This window comes from Rhinichthys klamathensis, unplaced genomic scaffold, assembly GCF_029890125.1.
Source record: "Rhinichthys klamathensis goyatoka isolate OS25496 unplaced genomic scaffold, OSU_Roscu_1.1 h1tg000170l_1, whole genome shotgun sequence".
In the NCBI taxonomy this organism is placed as follows: domain Eukaryota; kingdom Metazoa; phylum Chordata; class Actinopteri; order Cypriniformes; family Leuciscidae; genus Rhinichthys; species Rhinichthys klamathensis.
Window position 1 is genome coordinate 3,092,845 of NW_026606701.1, and position 16,035 is coordinate 3,108,879.

General features: G+C 37.8%; 1 protein-coding gene across 1 annotated transcript in view; it reads right to left on the reverse strand.

Annotated features, from left to right (window-relative positions):
• btbd7 (BTB (POZ) domain containing 7) overlaps positions 1-16,035 on the reverse strand; it is a 74,296-nt gene that overhangs the window by 4,612 nt on the left and 53,649 nt on the right. Inside the window, exons 4-8 of the mRNA XM_056259977.1 lie at positions 11,542-11,750; positions 3,229-3,304; positions 1,535-1,695; positions 564-707; positions 94-283 (exon numbers count right to left, since the gene is read on the reverse strand). Of these exons, the coding sequence (XP_056115952.1) occupies positions 94-283; positions 564-707; positions 1,535-1,695; positions 3,229-3,304; positions 11,542-11,750 (780 nt within the window). The remainder of the gene's footprint in view (positions 1-93; positions 284-563; positions 708-1,534; positions 1,696-3,228; positions 3,305-11,541; positions 11,751-16,035) is intronic.

Genomic DNA, 16,035 nt, shown 5'->3' on the forward strand with positions numbered 1-16,035 from the left:
CACAGATATATAGTAGACATAATGATGGGACTGAAATTGTAGATTGGCTAAAACAATGCATCATTACAAGGCATGAATGAGTGCTTAACCCACCTGGTATCTCATTAGCAACCACAGACGGCGGAGCTGTCTGGCTGCCAGCCATTTGCTGGTGGTTGATCATGTGACAGCACTGAGGGACGGCATTGTTCACCATGTAGAGTGTGTCGGGTACATTGGACATACGAACCATGCGCAGCCTAACCAGATCGGTCTGCTCAACCATCATCTCCTCCAGAACCGCCTGGAGGAACACACATACACAAAGTTTAATGCAAGTCATATAATGAAATGGGTAACTTACCCACTTACTAAGGTTATTCTATAAACCAAGTGCCTTTTCAAAATGATTTGATTTTAAGTACAGTCTAGAAGACTTTAATATATATAATTAAAGAATTAGTGAATTGTTCAATTGTATTTCTTTCCTCTTTTTTCAATAACTTTTCCCATGTCTTCATCTGTTCATTTTAATGTAGTGGTTAAATATTCTGCTGTATGCGAGGTGAGAAAGTATATCCTACCTTGGCCTCCTCCACATAAGGAGAGAAGAGCCGTGGGCGGACATAAATGCCAGCACTCTTCTGCCGGAGCCAGGCGTTGGCTTTGCCTCCCTCTGCTGTGGGCAGCATGTCAGAGGGAGGGGTGCTGATCAGACCCCTCTTCATCTGTTAAAGGCAGAGGAAAGGTCTTTACCGATACGTGACGAGAGCAGTCAAGAAGAGCAATGGTGTATCTGTTTTCTTTATTACTGAACAGTACTGAGAGTCAGAGTATATACTCATTCATGCATCCATCAATACTGACATTTTTATCATTTTTATCATTTTTATTCAGAGTGTGCTGTACAGAAAAACAATAGTAACATGTTTCTCATTTGGCTTGTAGTGTCATGACAAATTTCTTATGGAGGATGATGGGTGGGTTCCCCATCATCCTGATCTATATAACACAAGTTTTAAAAGGACAAACTATCATTCAAAAGTTTGGGGTGTGTAATTTGTTTTATGGTTTTGAAAGTAGTGTCTTATTCTCTTATACCAAGGCTGTGTTTATTTGATCAGTTATGTTATATAAGTTATATATAGTTATATTGTTACAATTTAAAATAAACATTTTAGACATATTAAAATAGAAAATGGTTATTCCTGTAACAGCAAAGCTGAATTTTCAGCAGTAATCATTCTAATATGATGATTTGATGCTCAAGAAACATTCCTTATCATCAATGTTGAAAACAGTTGTGCTGCTTAATATTTTTGTAGAAACCGTTTTTATTAGGATTCATTGATGAATAGAAAGTTCCGTTTCTCAGGGACAGGGGCTCAAAATGTAAAAAAGGGGCATCTATCACTACAGAGTAATTTCATTATAACAATTACAACAGTATTTATATTGGATGGATGGATGGAATTTTGTGTGTTTAAAATCTAGCGTGACATCCCCTTAATGTGCCTGTTTAAGCTGTACAAACCAATGACACAAACACACTTACAGTGTCAGAGAGGACCTCACTGTTGGTGGGTAATATGTGCTCAGTTCGGACGAAAGGCAGCAGCAGAGAGAGAATCTCTTTAAGCTCTTCCAGGTCCAGATCCCTTCTTTTCACACCACGTTTATTCACACTATGTGCAGTACCACTTAACAGGTTAGGCTCTGGGGAAAACACAGAAACATACACAGTCACACACAAATATTTAAGTTGGAGGAAAAGGTGGCCCAACTTTTCTAGCCCACAATATAATTCAGACTACTGATGGGTGGGAGGGTGTGTGCTTCCAGAGGATTAGCGGTATCACTATGCAGCTCCACTGGCTGCTGCTGTGCCCTTGAGCGAGGAATTAAAGCTCCTCTGTTCTAGGAATGCTGCATGGCAATGGACCCTGAATTACTATCTACACCAAATTAGGATCATGTATAAAGATTGTTAATGACAAAATGAAGGTTTATTGTTGCATTGCTGTTTCCCTTTAGAATGTGTTCTGGGGAATCAAGCAATCAAAGATCGTATTTATGGTTTGACACCAGCTATAAACATTTAAGACAGTGTTAGTCTGGGAATTTCTGATTCTGTTGGGTACACAGAGCAAATGCAGACCCAGGTCTGGAGCTGCCAGCCATATGCTACGCTTCTGTACTGCAGAGCACTTGGCCTGATTTCTCAGTGCTGCTGAGCCAGTCAGAGTCATTACTAGACATTAGGAGGATTGGGGAATAAATCATTAGACTGGCATAGTTTAGACCACCATCTATGGCAAGAGGTGAAAACAGGGACAAATTCAGCGGCACAGAAAAATGTTTGGGCCAGAGAAAATTGTGTGTGTGTGTATGGAGTAGATGGGGATTAAAGGAATAGTCAGGATTACATTTTTTGCCTGAACATTATTCATTCCAAACCTGTATGGACTTGCTTTCATCCAAGGAACACAAAAGTAGTTTAGCAGAATGTCCAAGCTGCTTTTTTTTTTTTTTTCATACAACAAATGTGGATGGGGATAACAGGCTATCAAGCTCCGGATATCACCATAAAAGCAAGCAATAACTTATACACAACACTTTAACTTCATACGGACAACATTCATGATATTTTTGTCTTTTCAGTATGACAGACATGGTCACTATGAACACATGGAATGAGCCATGTAATAATTCTTGTAATGAAATATACAGTAGCATTCAAAAGTTTGGGGATAGAAAGTAAAAAAAAAAGAAGAAAAAAAGAAATGAATACATCTATTCAGGAAGATCAAATGTGCAATTGATCAAAAGTGACAGTAAAGAATTTTACATTTACATTTATTCATTTAGCAGATTTCTGAAGGATCATGTGACATTGAAGACTGGAGTAATGATGCTGAAAATCACAGGAATAGATTACATTTTAAAATATATTAAAATAGAAAACAGAATATTGCACTTTTTACTGCAATATTTATTTTATCCAATAATTTGGATAAAATAAATGCAGTCTTGGTGAGCATAAGAAGAGACTTTCAAAGGCATTTTAAAAATTCTTACTGACCCCAAACTTTTCAATGATAGTATATAAATACTTTTGTGTTTTACAAAAAAACAAAACAACATATTAGGTTTGATATGAAGGTGAGTAAATGGATGACAGAATTTTCGTTTTTGGTTGAACTATTCCTTTAATGTGTATCTAGTGACATAAATTTCTGTGTGTGATACCTCTATCGGCCATCCTCTTGATGAGCTGGTGTTCGCCCCACTTCACAACATACTTGAGGATGTCCTGTTCACTGGCCTGTGAAGAGGGGAGAAGAACAGTATAAGTTTGTTACTGAATTTAGCCAAGGCTGAAGGAAACTGGTGTATGCAAGCTTAAAGGGCATATTGCAGGTTTTATTTTTTATCAAAATTAATATATAACCTTGTATGAAAATACCATATTAAAAAATGAATGCAGGATTTAAAATGGTTTTGCAAGACATAAGGGTACAAATTTAGTAGAAAACGTGACAGTTTCCTTGACCGTGTTGAAAAAGCGCTTTTTTTTTCAACATTGCATGAGAGGGAGTTGTTTGCTGGGCTCTGCGTTTGCTCAGTGCAGAGTAGGTTGGTATTCAGTAGGAGCGGTCGTGGTTCAGTGTGTTTTGGTAGTTATTGTATTTCAATTTTCCATCCTCATGGTAAATTATTGTGAATTATAGCCTGTCAGGACATCGAGTCCACAGGTTTCCGAACAAGAAAAATGCTATCTTCCGTGCCTGGGTGCGTTTTGTACAGGTGAAGAGATGGGATTTCACTTTTGCATCTGCTTCGAAAAACGCGGTAGTGTGTAGCGTTCACTTTAGACCGGATGAGTATAATCCCGGAGATATGATTGAGTTCAACATGGGATGCCGAAGCAAGAACCAAGTGAGACTCTGGGCTGGTGCGGTTCCTTCGGTGCACAGTGTCACAGCACCTTCATCGGGTCCGCCCGGTCCGTCGTCAGCATGTGGTTCGGCCGCCGAAGGAAACATGATGGTTACGGATTTGTCAAAGATCACTTAGTGTACATCTGCATCTGACAAACGCCATTTTGTAAAACAGAAGTAAAATTCTCACAAAAAAAACGACTCCAGAAGCCTTAAAGGGATAGTTCACTCAAAAAATTTTATTCTGTCAGTAATTACTCACCCTCATGTTGTTCCAACCGCGAAAGACTTTCGTTCATCTTCGGAACACAAATGAAGATATTTTTGATTAAATCTGAGAGCTGGATCACTCCTCCATAGGCTTCTAAGGGATTGAAACTTGGCGGCCCAGAAAAGTTATTAAACACATCGTTAAAATTAGGGATGCACCGATCCGATACTCAGTATCGGCTCCGATACTGCCATTTTTGCCTGGATCGGGTATCGATCAGACGAGGCCGATCCAAATCCGATATTGTGCGTATACTATTCTGTGTTATTGTTAAGCCCCACAAAAGGCACAAAAACATTCTAAAGTAACATAAAGTTTTCGTGCACTCTATTATAAGTGTTCTGAGGCCATTATGTGAGATAGAAATTATAATTAATATTTAAGTCATTAAATTCAAGATCACGTAAACTTTTCCCTCCGCTGCGGCTGTCAGTCATTCTCCATTCAGCATTCAAACAGGGCGTCGCGTTCGGTTACAGTCAACGATGAAACTCTCCAAGATGATTCAATGGTAATATTATTATACTTGATCTGTAGATAAAGGTCTATGGTTTCGCATAAAACAACTTTATCTTGCTGGACTTTATTGCTGTAACTTAATCATGTTACTTTCTACCAGGTGTCGGTTAGATCACAACACTAGAGTACAGTCAGAGCACTATAATTGTTCTTCACGTGCACAGTAACTGAAATTTAAAACTTTTAAAGTCCCTGTAAAGGCAATTTCAAAAAAAAATTCTAAACACATTATAAATGTTAGAAATGTATTGCTTAAACATATTACAAAGACTGTGAACTGTGAAGTACTGAATTGTGGAGTTAGACCGTTAAACAGTTTTTCACCATTGCTATTTTCCGGATTTTCTGGGCGGGGCTAAAACAGGGCTCGATGATGCACTGGAGCCCCTGAGCTCCTAGACACGCCCCTACTTGATGACGCACTGGAGCCGCTGAGGCTGGCCGCTCCTAGTCTCGCGTAGCCAGACCTTCAGACTGACGGCTGAAGGTCTGGAATTCATAGCAGCTTTCTTTGGCCAAGGCCCGTCCATAAGGCCGTTTGACCGACATGTCAAACAACCAATTACAGTTCGTTTCGTTCAGCGTCACGTTTCGGGGCGTGGAAATCTCCCCACAACAACAGACCGGCGTGCAACAAGTCAGTCAGCATAGAAAATCAAAGAAGGAGAAGAAAACTTCAAGAGTCTATGCCGTGAACCTCGCATACTTTTGAGAATCCTACCTTTAGCTGATCTTGATAAATGCTCATTGTCACTAATGTAAACACAACAGTTTTTCTTCCGCAATCACACGTCTGCGCTTTGTTTCCCGGCGGACCAAAAATAAACGCGACACTCGCGCCCCCCGGAAATCCGATAAAATTCAACCAATCAGATGACGACTTCGATATTCCTGAAGTGTTTCCAGTTAAGTGTACCATATGCATCAGACGTTTAGCCAACGTTCCGTGGGCGTGACGTCTGAGGCTGAGACTAGGCCGCTCCTAACAATATTATAGAGCACATTCACATCAGTTTGCTGCTCATTCGCGAGTTATTGTCAGTACTATAATTAGTAACAGCCTACAGATTGCTAGCTAGCTATGCCTTCGTCACGGAAATGCGTACTACCTGGATGCGATCACCGGATCACGTACAAAACATATCGGTGTACTTATTTACATTTCCGAAAAACGATTAGGCCAACATCAAGAAGTGGATTAATTTTGTGAAGAGCCACCTTGATTGAGAGCTGAGGATCACCGCCAAAACCCACCTCTGTAAGTGATCATTTTTCACGGGATAGTTTTATAAACTTTCGTCGGAGACAACTGGGATTCACTGATAATCCGCTGTTACTGGTGAATGGGGCCGAACCGACTCCCGCCTCAGCCTTCATCCTCCCGTCGCGCCAACAACTGGTGCCATCATCGGCAGTGCGTGCCCACCAGAGCCGGACAGTAACGGAGTACATTTACTCGAGTACAGTACTTAAGTACAATTTTGAGGGATCTGTACTTTACTCGAGTATCATTTTTGGGGAGTACTCATGACTTTACTCAAGTACATTTGAGAGGCAAATATTGTACTCTTTACTCCAATACATTTCTATCCATAACCGTGAGTACCCGAGTAAATAAAAAAGTAAAAAAAAAGAAAAATCTCGGAAACCCTCAATTTGTTGTTTCCCTCTCAAACGTGATTGGATTGTACAGGCGCCACTGATTGGGACAGCCTATCAGCAATCACTTTCAGCTTTCCGCCAAAGTCAACTCCATGGTCAGATTTTATATTACACATTAATGTAAGCCAAGCATTTGGTTTGAGGTTTTTGAGTATGTGGTGTGTTTAACACAGTCAGGTTCAAATGTGGCAGTGGCGTAGCCACGAGGGATTTCTGATTTCTTTAAAAAAAAAAAAAAACTTTAGGAGGCAAAATATATTTTTACTGATTATGTGAATTACACTGCGCAAACCAAAGTAGGCTACTACCCAGCGAATGAAGAAGGGTTGGCGCTCAGTCTCCACAGTACATAAAATATTAATTTTGTTTTATTTTATTTTTCGGGTTTGCATTTATGAGGAAAAAACAATGTTATGGACGTGTTCTCCGTTACGGACGTGAGCGCTCTGAAAGCGGCATAAAAAATGCTTTAAAACTTTCACAGAGACATCAAACAGAAAACACAAAACCTTTCTTTAACCTGAATTTCGTTTTGCATTAATTGTATCTTAATTTTAATCAATGTTTCATCAACCAATTGCCTGGGTTTAATAAATAAGAAGTAAATAGCAGACGATAGATAAGAAACGGAGGCGCCGGCACGTGAACTGGATCTCGTCTCATAAATGAACCGAAACTCAGTGTATAAGGTAGCCTACTTGCCTCTCACAGACATGTCTACTTTTAAACAGAAAAATTCAAAACGAAAGAAAACAGACTACAGACTGTTCTCTGCTTATGTAATCCGTATGAAATGTGCATTTCTCTCTGGCGCGTTCACTACTGAAGATCACTACTCAAGACTAAACAAGTGTTTATTAATAAACAATTAAAATATCTCCTTGCTATATTTTACATATTCATAATCATTCCTTTTGCCGGTTCTTTGTGACAGCTTTTAGGTGCTTTATTGGTAGCGCCACCCTTACATGTGGTGTGTGTGTGTGTGTGTGTGTGTGTGTGTTGTCCCCGCATTTAAAGATGGGACCCCCCAAAAAATGTAATTAAATTAAATAAAGCAACATGGTAAAAAGATGAAAATGACTTGATTTTACTTTTAATTCCTTTTACATTCTCCAAGGTATTAACATTAACATTTTTCATAACTCCATGTAGGACGTTTCTGTGCATAAATGTAAGCACTGTGGCAGTAGTAATGCAATATTTAGAAAATCTACTCTTGTACTCTTGATACTCAAGTACTTTTAAAAACAAGTACTTTTACTTAAGTAGACATCTGAATGTAGTACTTTTACTTGTACTTGAGTAAAATTTAGCAAGGTGTATCTGTACTTTTACTCAAGTAACAAAGCTCTGTACTCTGTCCGCCTCTGGTGCCCACCGTGCGAGCATCCATTCCGGCTGTAGAGTTGAGTGTGGCGCGACGGCAGCTTTCCCGCGAGTGGGCGTGGTTTCAGCGCAGCCAGTGGACACGCCCCAGCGTTTGAGAGCAGAGATTACTGCTCATTTTTTCAAGATTTTGATAGCTTATTTTATGTACTTGCTGGCTTTTTTTATCATTCAAATTTGGCTGGGTGACTAATAACATATTTTTCTGTGGTGTGACAAACTCAGAACACATACTTAATTTTGACTTTACAGGGACTTTAAAAGAAAAGGCTCAAACTATTGCATAGATAGATACTGTATAATACACTACGCATCAATATGTATTTCCTTTGTGCTTTGAACTTTTCAATGCGGACTCGACGCGCTGTGACTCCCTGGCTTCAAGCACATCATTCATCGCTCGGGATGCGCATAAGCGCTTTGTGCCGCACTGTATTGGAGCCTTTCATATCATAATGCAGTGACGCAATAACATATTATTAATAGCCTTTCTTGTTCTGTCCTATCTAGCATGTTGCTGCCTCATTAAACAGCTGTGCTATACATTTAAAACATGTCTCAATTTTATAGTAGCCTAGGCTATATCTAAAATAATTTATCATTTGATTTTTGTTATCTTGTTTTTCATGAATGTATTTTACAACAATACAAAGAGCAATGTGTATTATCCACTAATCTAGTTTATAATATCATTTTTGTCATAGATGATCATATATTTTTTTGATTTGTTGTTTTTCTTTATAATGAAGTTGTCTGTATTAAGTAGATTGTGTTTAACACAGAGTTATAAAAATTCTACTTGATTTAAAAAAAACTGCGCTGGTATCGGATCGGTATCTGTATCGATCGATACTCAGAATTTTTGGTATCGGATCGATTCTGAAAAAGATGGTATCGGTGCATCCCCAGTTAAAATAGGCCAAGAGACTACAGTGGCTCAATCTTAAGTTTATTAAGCGACGAGAATACTTTTTTTGCGCAAAAAAACAAAAGAAAAATAACAACTTTATTTAACTATTAATTTCCTTCTCTGTGGGCCTCGAGTTAGTTCACGTAGTATACCGTAACTGCGCAGCGCTTCTGGTTGTACTTCTCAGATTTAATCAAAAATATCTTAATTTGTGTTCCGAAGATGAACGAAAGTCTAACAGGGTTGAAACAACATGAGGGTGAGTAATTACTGACAGAATTTTTGGGTGAACTATCCCTTTAATAGCGTTTTATAAGTATATATTTAAAGAGAATCTAGTTCCTACATTATTTTCCTATACAATGACTCACTGGGTACTCTAACCTGCAATATGCCCTTTAAAGATGGCACATTTAATACAACAGAACAATCTCAAAACTAAAACCAGGATATATAAAACCAATGTATTTCATAGCTGCAAGTCCTGCAGGTGCCAGGTGAAACCTGAGCAAAATGATTTTGCTATCTTATCTCTTACTGGGAATATTGCACAGCCAAAATTTCATTCATCGACAGAAGCCGATCCAGGTTTAATGGACATCGTTTATCCCTCAAACTTAATTACATTTTTTAATATCAGGGTCCTTTCCTTTTTTCCTAAATTTTATTTTTTGGGCTTTTTCCCTTTTTTATGGTAACAGAGAATGCAGACAGGAAATTTGGGGGCGAGGGAGAGAAAGGGGGAACTCACTTAAAGGAATGATTCACCCAAAAATGAAAATTTGCTGTTAATTTCCTCACCCTCAGGCCATCCAAGATGTAGGTATAAATTTTCTTCAGTAACAGTAAAGAAGATTTTTGGCTAGAGTAACTTTGAGAATCAAAAACCATATACGAAACAAATGAATACCTGTGGCTCCAATATATTGAGGTCTTATGAAGTGAAACGATTGGTCTGTGCAAGAAACTAAACATTATTTTACAACATTATTATCTGTAATCCACAGCCTCGGCAAACAGTCCTGAGCATATTCATGGCAGTCTGGAGCGTGAGCTTCCTGTCGCATAATGACGTATGCGCAGCAGCTCAGACACTGGGAATCTGTGAAAAGTCAATCTTCCCGATTGAGATCATGCAAGCAAATTAAATCTTAATTTTTTTATATAGGTTGCGGCTTCCAGGATAAGCAAATAAGTACCACTTAGATGAACAATACAACACGCGCGTCTTCCTTCTCTGTTATAAACAAACAGCTTCAGCTCACATCTGAGTTTGCTCCCGCGCAAATGTCATTATGCGACACGAAGCTCGTGGTTCAGAGTTCAGACTGCCATGAACACGCTCATGACCTTTTGCCGAGGCTGTGTATTACAGGTAATTATGTTGTAAATAGTGTTCAGTTTCTTGCAGAGACCAATCGTTTCGCTTCATAAGACCTCAATATATGGCCAGGAGCCACGGGTATTAATTTTGTTTTGCCTGTTTATTGTTTTTTGACTCTCAAAGTGACGGTATCCATTGACTTGCTGCATTATATGAATCACCAAGGATCACGGTTTCAGTTAAAAACTTCTTTACTGTTCTACTGAAAAAAAAAAATAATTACACACATCTTGAATGGCCTGGGGGTGAGGAAATTAACAGCAAATTTTCATTTTTGGGTGAACTATCCATTTAGCCATTGATCTCTGTGAACCAACAACTCTTATCTTGACCAAGCCCACAGAACTTTTCAAAAATAATTTTGATTCAGATTGATTAGCAATAGCAATTTCTAGCTAATGAAATAAGGTAAAATTGAGCATAACTACTACAAACATTGTACATTCATTAGACATTACAATGACTAAAGATTTAATTAACTTCAATCTCATTTCCAGACCTGTAAAAAAAAAAAGCTTAAAATTCACTGATATTTACAGGTCTTCCATGATCATGGCAATGAATCAATCAGTTAATCCCCCTTTTTTGAGGGATAGCATATCTGTCAGATCAACACTATAGTCTCTGTTCATGTTTGTTCACAAATTCTCAGTCACTAGAGGGATTAGATTATTTCAACAGGCTTGACCCGGGGTAGAGTAAGCAAAGACTTGTAAACATTGAAGAGCTAGCACAGATGAGTGTGAAGGCGCTAACAGACTTCTGTGTGCCAGGCCAAATCCCAGATGGGGTTACAGCTCTCTATACAAGCTCACTGAGGAGACGTAAGGGGGTCATCTGATACAGATAACTAATTTGTCCAAAAACAAAAGCAGGTGACCTTCAACAGAACAGGAGCCCTGATCAATAGAGATCGATAAACAGACTGATACTAACACTCTGCTGTCTGAAATAGATAGGCCTTAAGCCCTGCATTGATTTGTGGATTGAAATAAACACAAATTTCCCAATAGTGCAATATGATGCAGTGCAGTTACCCTGAATTACCACTGTATGTTTCCAGAGAGAAAATAAGCTTGACCTTGTCGTAAAAGCACAAAAATCACATGTAACAGACGAAGTTTTAGTGAAGTTCTTTGTAAGATTAAGCTAGAAAATTCTATTTAATTTAATCGGACCAACATTTCCCAACATTTTTCCCAGGGAACCTTTTTTTGACAACCCATATCCCATAAAAAAAAAGCACCAGATTTTTTTGCAAACATGAATATATTTTGTCAAGAGCAAGTCTGAGGATCCAAAAATATGTCCTGTGTGAACAACCCCTTATTCTTCATGTTTCAGTTAACAAAAGTGAATTTTTCACTTATAAAGATTGATTATTTGAAACACAATCAGCTCCCATAAATTGTAAAATCATGAACTGGACAATCTTGCACTGGGAAATCTGAAAAGAACTCGGGGTGAATTGGTGTACGGTCATCACCTGCAGATAGTCAGACTGAATGGCCGCCAGCAGGTGCTCCTTGCTTAGCTCGTAGAGGACGTCGGAGGTCATGACCTGGCTGAACTCCTCGCACAGGAAGTGCATGGCCTGCCGATGAACCCATTTGGAGCCATAGGGCTGTGAGCTCCACTTCAGGATGGCCACCACAGAGTCTAGCGAGATGCTGTCTGCCACAATGTCTTCACAGCCTAAGACAAATAAACGAAGACATCGCATTTTATTTAGGTATAAACAGAGCTTCAGCTGCTCTTAAACATACAAATCTGTTTCCAAACATAGTTAATCAAGATTTTAAAACAAAAAACATGGGTGGTCGAGATGCTCTTAGAATAGGGCACTACCTGTATCTGCCCTCTATCCATTTTACCCATTGCTGAAATAATAATTTTTCTCATCACCGCGACTGTAACATATAACACTTCAAAAGGTAAAACTGAGTCTATAAATACACCAAGAATATATTCTATCACAATATATGCAGATATGTCTAAAATATTAATGAAAATGTATGCATTTAAATGTCACTGTGGGAACCGATGAATAATTTAGCCAATTATTCACAACTAAAACACTCCTTTATGCTGCTTCAAACTGTGCCTTGAATTACTGATTTGATCTGTTTTGTCTCTTCCATTCAATTCTTTCGGTCTCCTTTTCCAGTCATCAAAGACCGAATGTCAAAGGAGAGGCATTCAGTGCAGTTTAATCAGTAAATGCCACCGTTTTTTTTTTTTTTTTTTTTTGCTGTGCTTGATACAAAGACCCATAGAGCAGTGGAAATTTAAACTCCAATGCAATACAAGCCAAGCATCTCTAGAGCAAGCTTGGTTTTCCCTTTCTAACATGAATTATGATAAGTTCAGGTCCAACAATAGTTTGTTTACAAAATTGTGAAGATTTGTTGTATCGTACCTGACGCAACACATTAATCAAAAGTAACAGTAAAGACTATTTCAAATAAATGCTGGTCTTTTGAACTTTCAATTTATCAAAGACTCCTGGGGAAAAAACTGCATCCTGGTTTCCACAAAAATGTTAAGCAGCAACTATTTTCAATATTGATAATAAGAAAAGTCTCTTGAGCATCAAATCAACATATTAGAATGATTTCTGAAGGATCAAGTGACATTGAAGACTGGAGTAATGACAGCTGAAAATTCAGCTTTGACATCACAGAAAAAAATTAAAGTTAGAATATATTTAAATTGTAATAGTATTTCACAATATTAGTTTTTACTGTATTTGTTTATCAAATAAATGTAGCCTTGGTGAGCAAAAACTACGACCCCAAACTTTTGAATGCCAGTGTATAGGTGACATTTTTTAAATTAATAAGTGTTAATGATTTTTTTAAGAGCTTTGGTGAAAGGTAAGCTTATCAGTAAATAACTTAAATTTCAGTCATTTCCTCACACATCGTATTTGGAGCTTAGCAGTATAAATCATTATACATCTTTAATGGAATTAGCTCAGACATTCTGCCTAATAATTCACGTCAAAAAAATAACATGGTGATGGAATGAGGTGAGTAAATGACAACATTTTCATTATTGGGTGAACTACTCCAAAATATTCAACTGGATGGCAGCCTGCGTCAGAGCAGATGCCTCTCTCAAAGCTCTGGAGATATTTTCAAACTACATATTTTGTAAGTAAAAGCTGTTTTTCAAGACCTGCAAACACTCATATGATGTTTAGGAAGACAAATAAAGACAACAAGCATTTGTAGTCTTTTATGCCATAACACCTGACCTGTTGAAAAACACAACTTGTATCTTATGTCTTCAAATATATGGTCATCATAGTTTTATGTGAGAGTGTTATTTATTTATTTATTAAACATTTTGAAATGTCTTTTGTACCCCCACATTTCATCTTGCATAGCCAGACCTTTGCCTAACAACATAACACGTAACACGGTCGTTGTGTCGGCTCTATAGCAATTGGTCAAGGAACGGCCACTAATTCAAGAAGAGGCCATCTGATAGAGATGTAAAGTGACCAATCACAGTTTTGTTTTGTTCAACGTCCTGTTAAGGAGCAGGTACCTGTTGCTACAATAACAGACCAAAATGGGATCACTTGGGAATCCAAAGGTTACTTGGCCAAGCTCTGAAAATAATACTTTTCCCCTATGCCATCGTTAACCCTCTGGGGACGGCGAACGCGCCGGCACGTTTTGCTGGGTTTTTTTCACATAGCAGCAACATAGACTTAAAATACTCCGTCATTTATGGTCATATAAATAAAATCAATACATGATTATAAACTATAGAGGGTCTTCTTTTTTTGTGTACACTCACATTAACATCAAAACCTTGTGTTTTTTTATTAAATAAATAAAATAAACAGGGTGCGCTTTCAGCTCACTCTGTCTCTGCAAAAATCTTTCTGAAACATGTCTGGAAAATGAACGGAAACTCCGCTAATACTTATCACACAAACATGAAACATACGTCTAAAGAACGCTTTAAATTTCTACTTTTAAATAAAACTATTCACATTTAAAACAAAAATTCTCCTGCAATGTAATCTGTCTGAAACTAAAGAGAAGTACAGTTTCTCCTGTCTCAGCTCATTATCGTTAATTTGTTCACACCCACTCGCAGAGCGCGCTATTCATAAGATAATGTGTTGAGGCCATATGCAAAATAGATAAACGCCCCCAGGCAAATGCTGTAAACACACTATATTTTTTAGTCAGATTAAGATTCGTCTTGCGCGGCTATGAGGAATAATCCTGGGACATTTACCACAGAACAAGTGTTGGTTTCACTTCGAGGAGGACCAACAGATTCAGCTGAGAAGTGTAAGTGTTTTATGCTTGTGCTTTGTTCTAATCGCGATATAGAATAACGTTAGTGTCTGTAAACGGACAAATAGCATACTGTTTAAATGTGAATCATGTTTCTCTCTGTGTGTGTGTGTGAATGAATGAATGAACGCACAGATACGCACTGTTACAGATGAAATAAGACAATTTCGTTGACTAGTTTTGGATAAAGTTTTTCAAATCAAATAAGCATCAAATAAGCTTCAAATAAGCTTTAAAATAAAGACATCAGCTTTTGTTAGGAGTTTCTGGGGATAGAAGTGTCCAGACGTATGCACCCTGTACAGGGAATTACACTAACATTTTCCACTGGTGGCACTTGCGCTACTTACTTTTTCAGTTACTAGCGCAAAACATGATTTGGTCGCACAAATTATTTATAGTAAGCTACTCTGGATAATAATGACCAATAATGAAACTGTATTGCATACAGATGTGCTTTTTATTTTACTTGCCATCTTTTAAACCAAATGCCTTCTTGTTTTCTTTAAAATTGGTTGGGATAGATTTACTGCAATAGAAAATACAGTAGGCCTACACAATAAAGTGCTAAATGAATTTCTTTTGGATTTCAACATGCTATTGCAGGCACAGATGGGTAGACTTCTGAACTCTTAAGGAAAAATAAAATAAATATAATCCACTTCGCGTGCTTCATACTGTCATAGTGAAGCTTCAATGATTTGTGTTTGAATTGTTTTGACGCAGTTACAAATTTGGACAGTCCTGAAGGCCCACAGAATTTACAGTAGGGCTGCACGATATTGGTAAAAAATGACATTGCGATATTTGATTTTTCTGTGATATATATTGCGATATAAAAACAATTTCAAACAAAAAGCTCTATTTGGAAAGAATGAATCATTCTAGAATGACTGGGGTGGTTTTGTCATGGAGTAAATCCACATAGAAACTAATATTAATAGAATGTTTTAATGTAGTTAACTAGACTTTAATAAATGGAACCTTATTGTAAAGTGTTTCTGATTTATGTCTCTTGAGTTCAGTGTTGGACAGATCAGTTGTTTTAACCATTCATTAAAGTGAATCGGTTCAAAGGAGTCATATTAGTTCGCGAATCGGACGTGTCATTAACGGACCACGGCACACGTTGTGTGATTATCCAGGCAGTTTAGGACATCGCACAAGATTTGTCTCACTCTCAACACAGAAAACATTTCATCACTAGATAGATTTTTTTGTTTTGTTTATTGAAAGTGTGGTTTATGTCATATTTGTGTGGAAAGCTTTTCAGAGAAGATGAGGCAACGTTATTTTAGCACAATTCACAACCAGTGGTAGTTCAGGAAAAAAATACCATCGTGTATTCTCAAAGATATTCAGTCAACTCAATTCATTAATATGAGTGAGGGCGGGAGAGAGAGCAAGACAGTGTGAAGACGGCGAGAGAGTGCGCACGCGCGGCTTTCACTCTCTCTCAGTTAAACAAGCGCGAAGCCAACTTGATGTGTTGAATGCTCAGAGAACGTTATAAAACGTATTCTTAAAATACACATTTCTGTTTTAATAAATGCTCATAGTAAATCATAGCATATTGCCTAAAACATATAGGTACAAAAATAATCAAACGGTGATACATTTGCGACCCATTAAAAATTAGGGTCGCAATGGCATTTCAA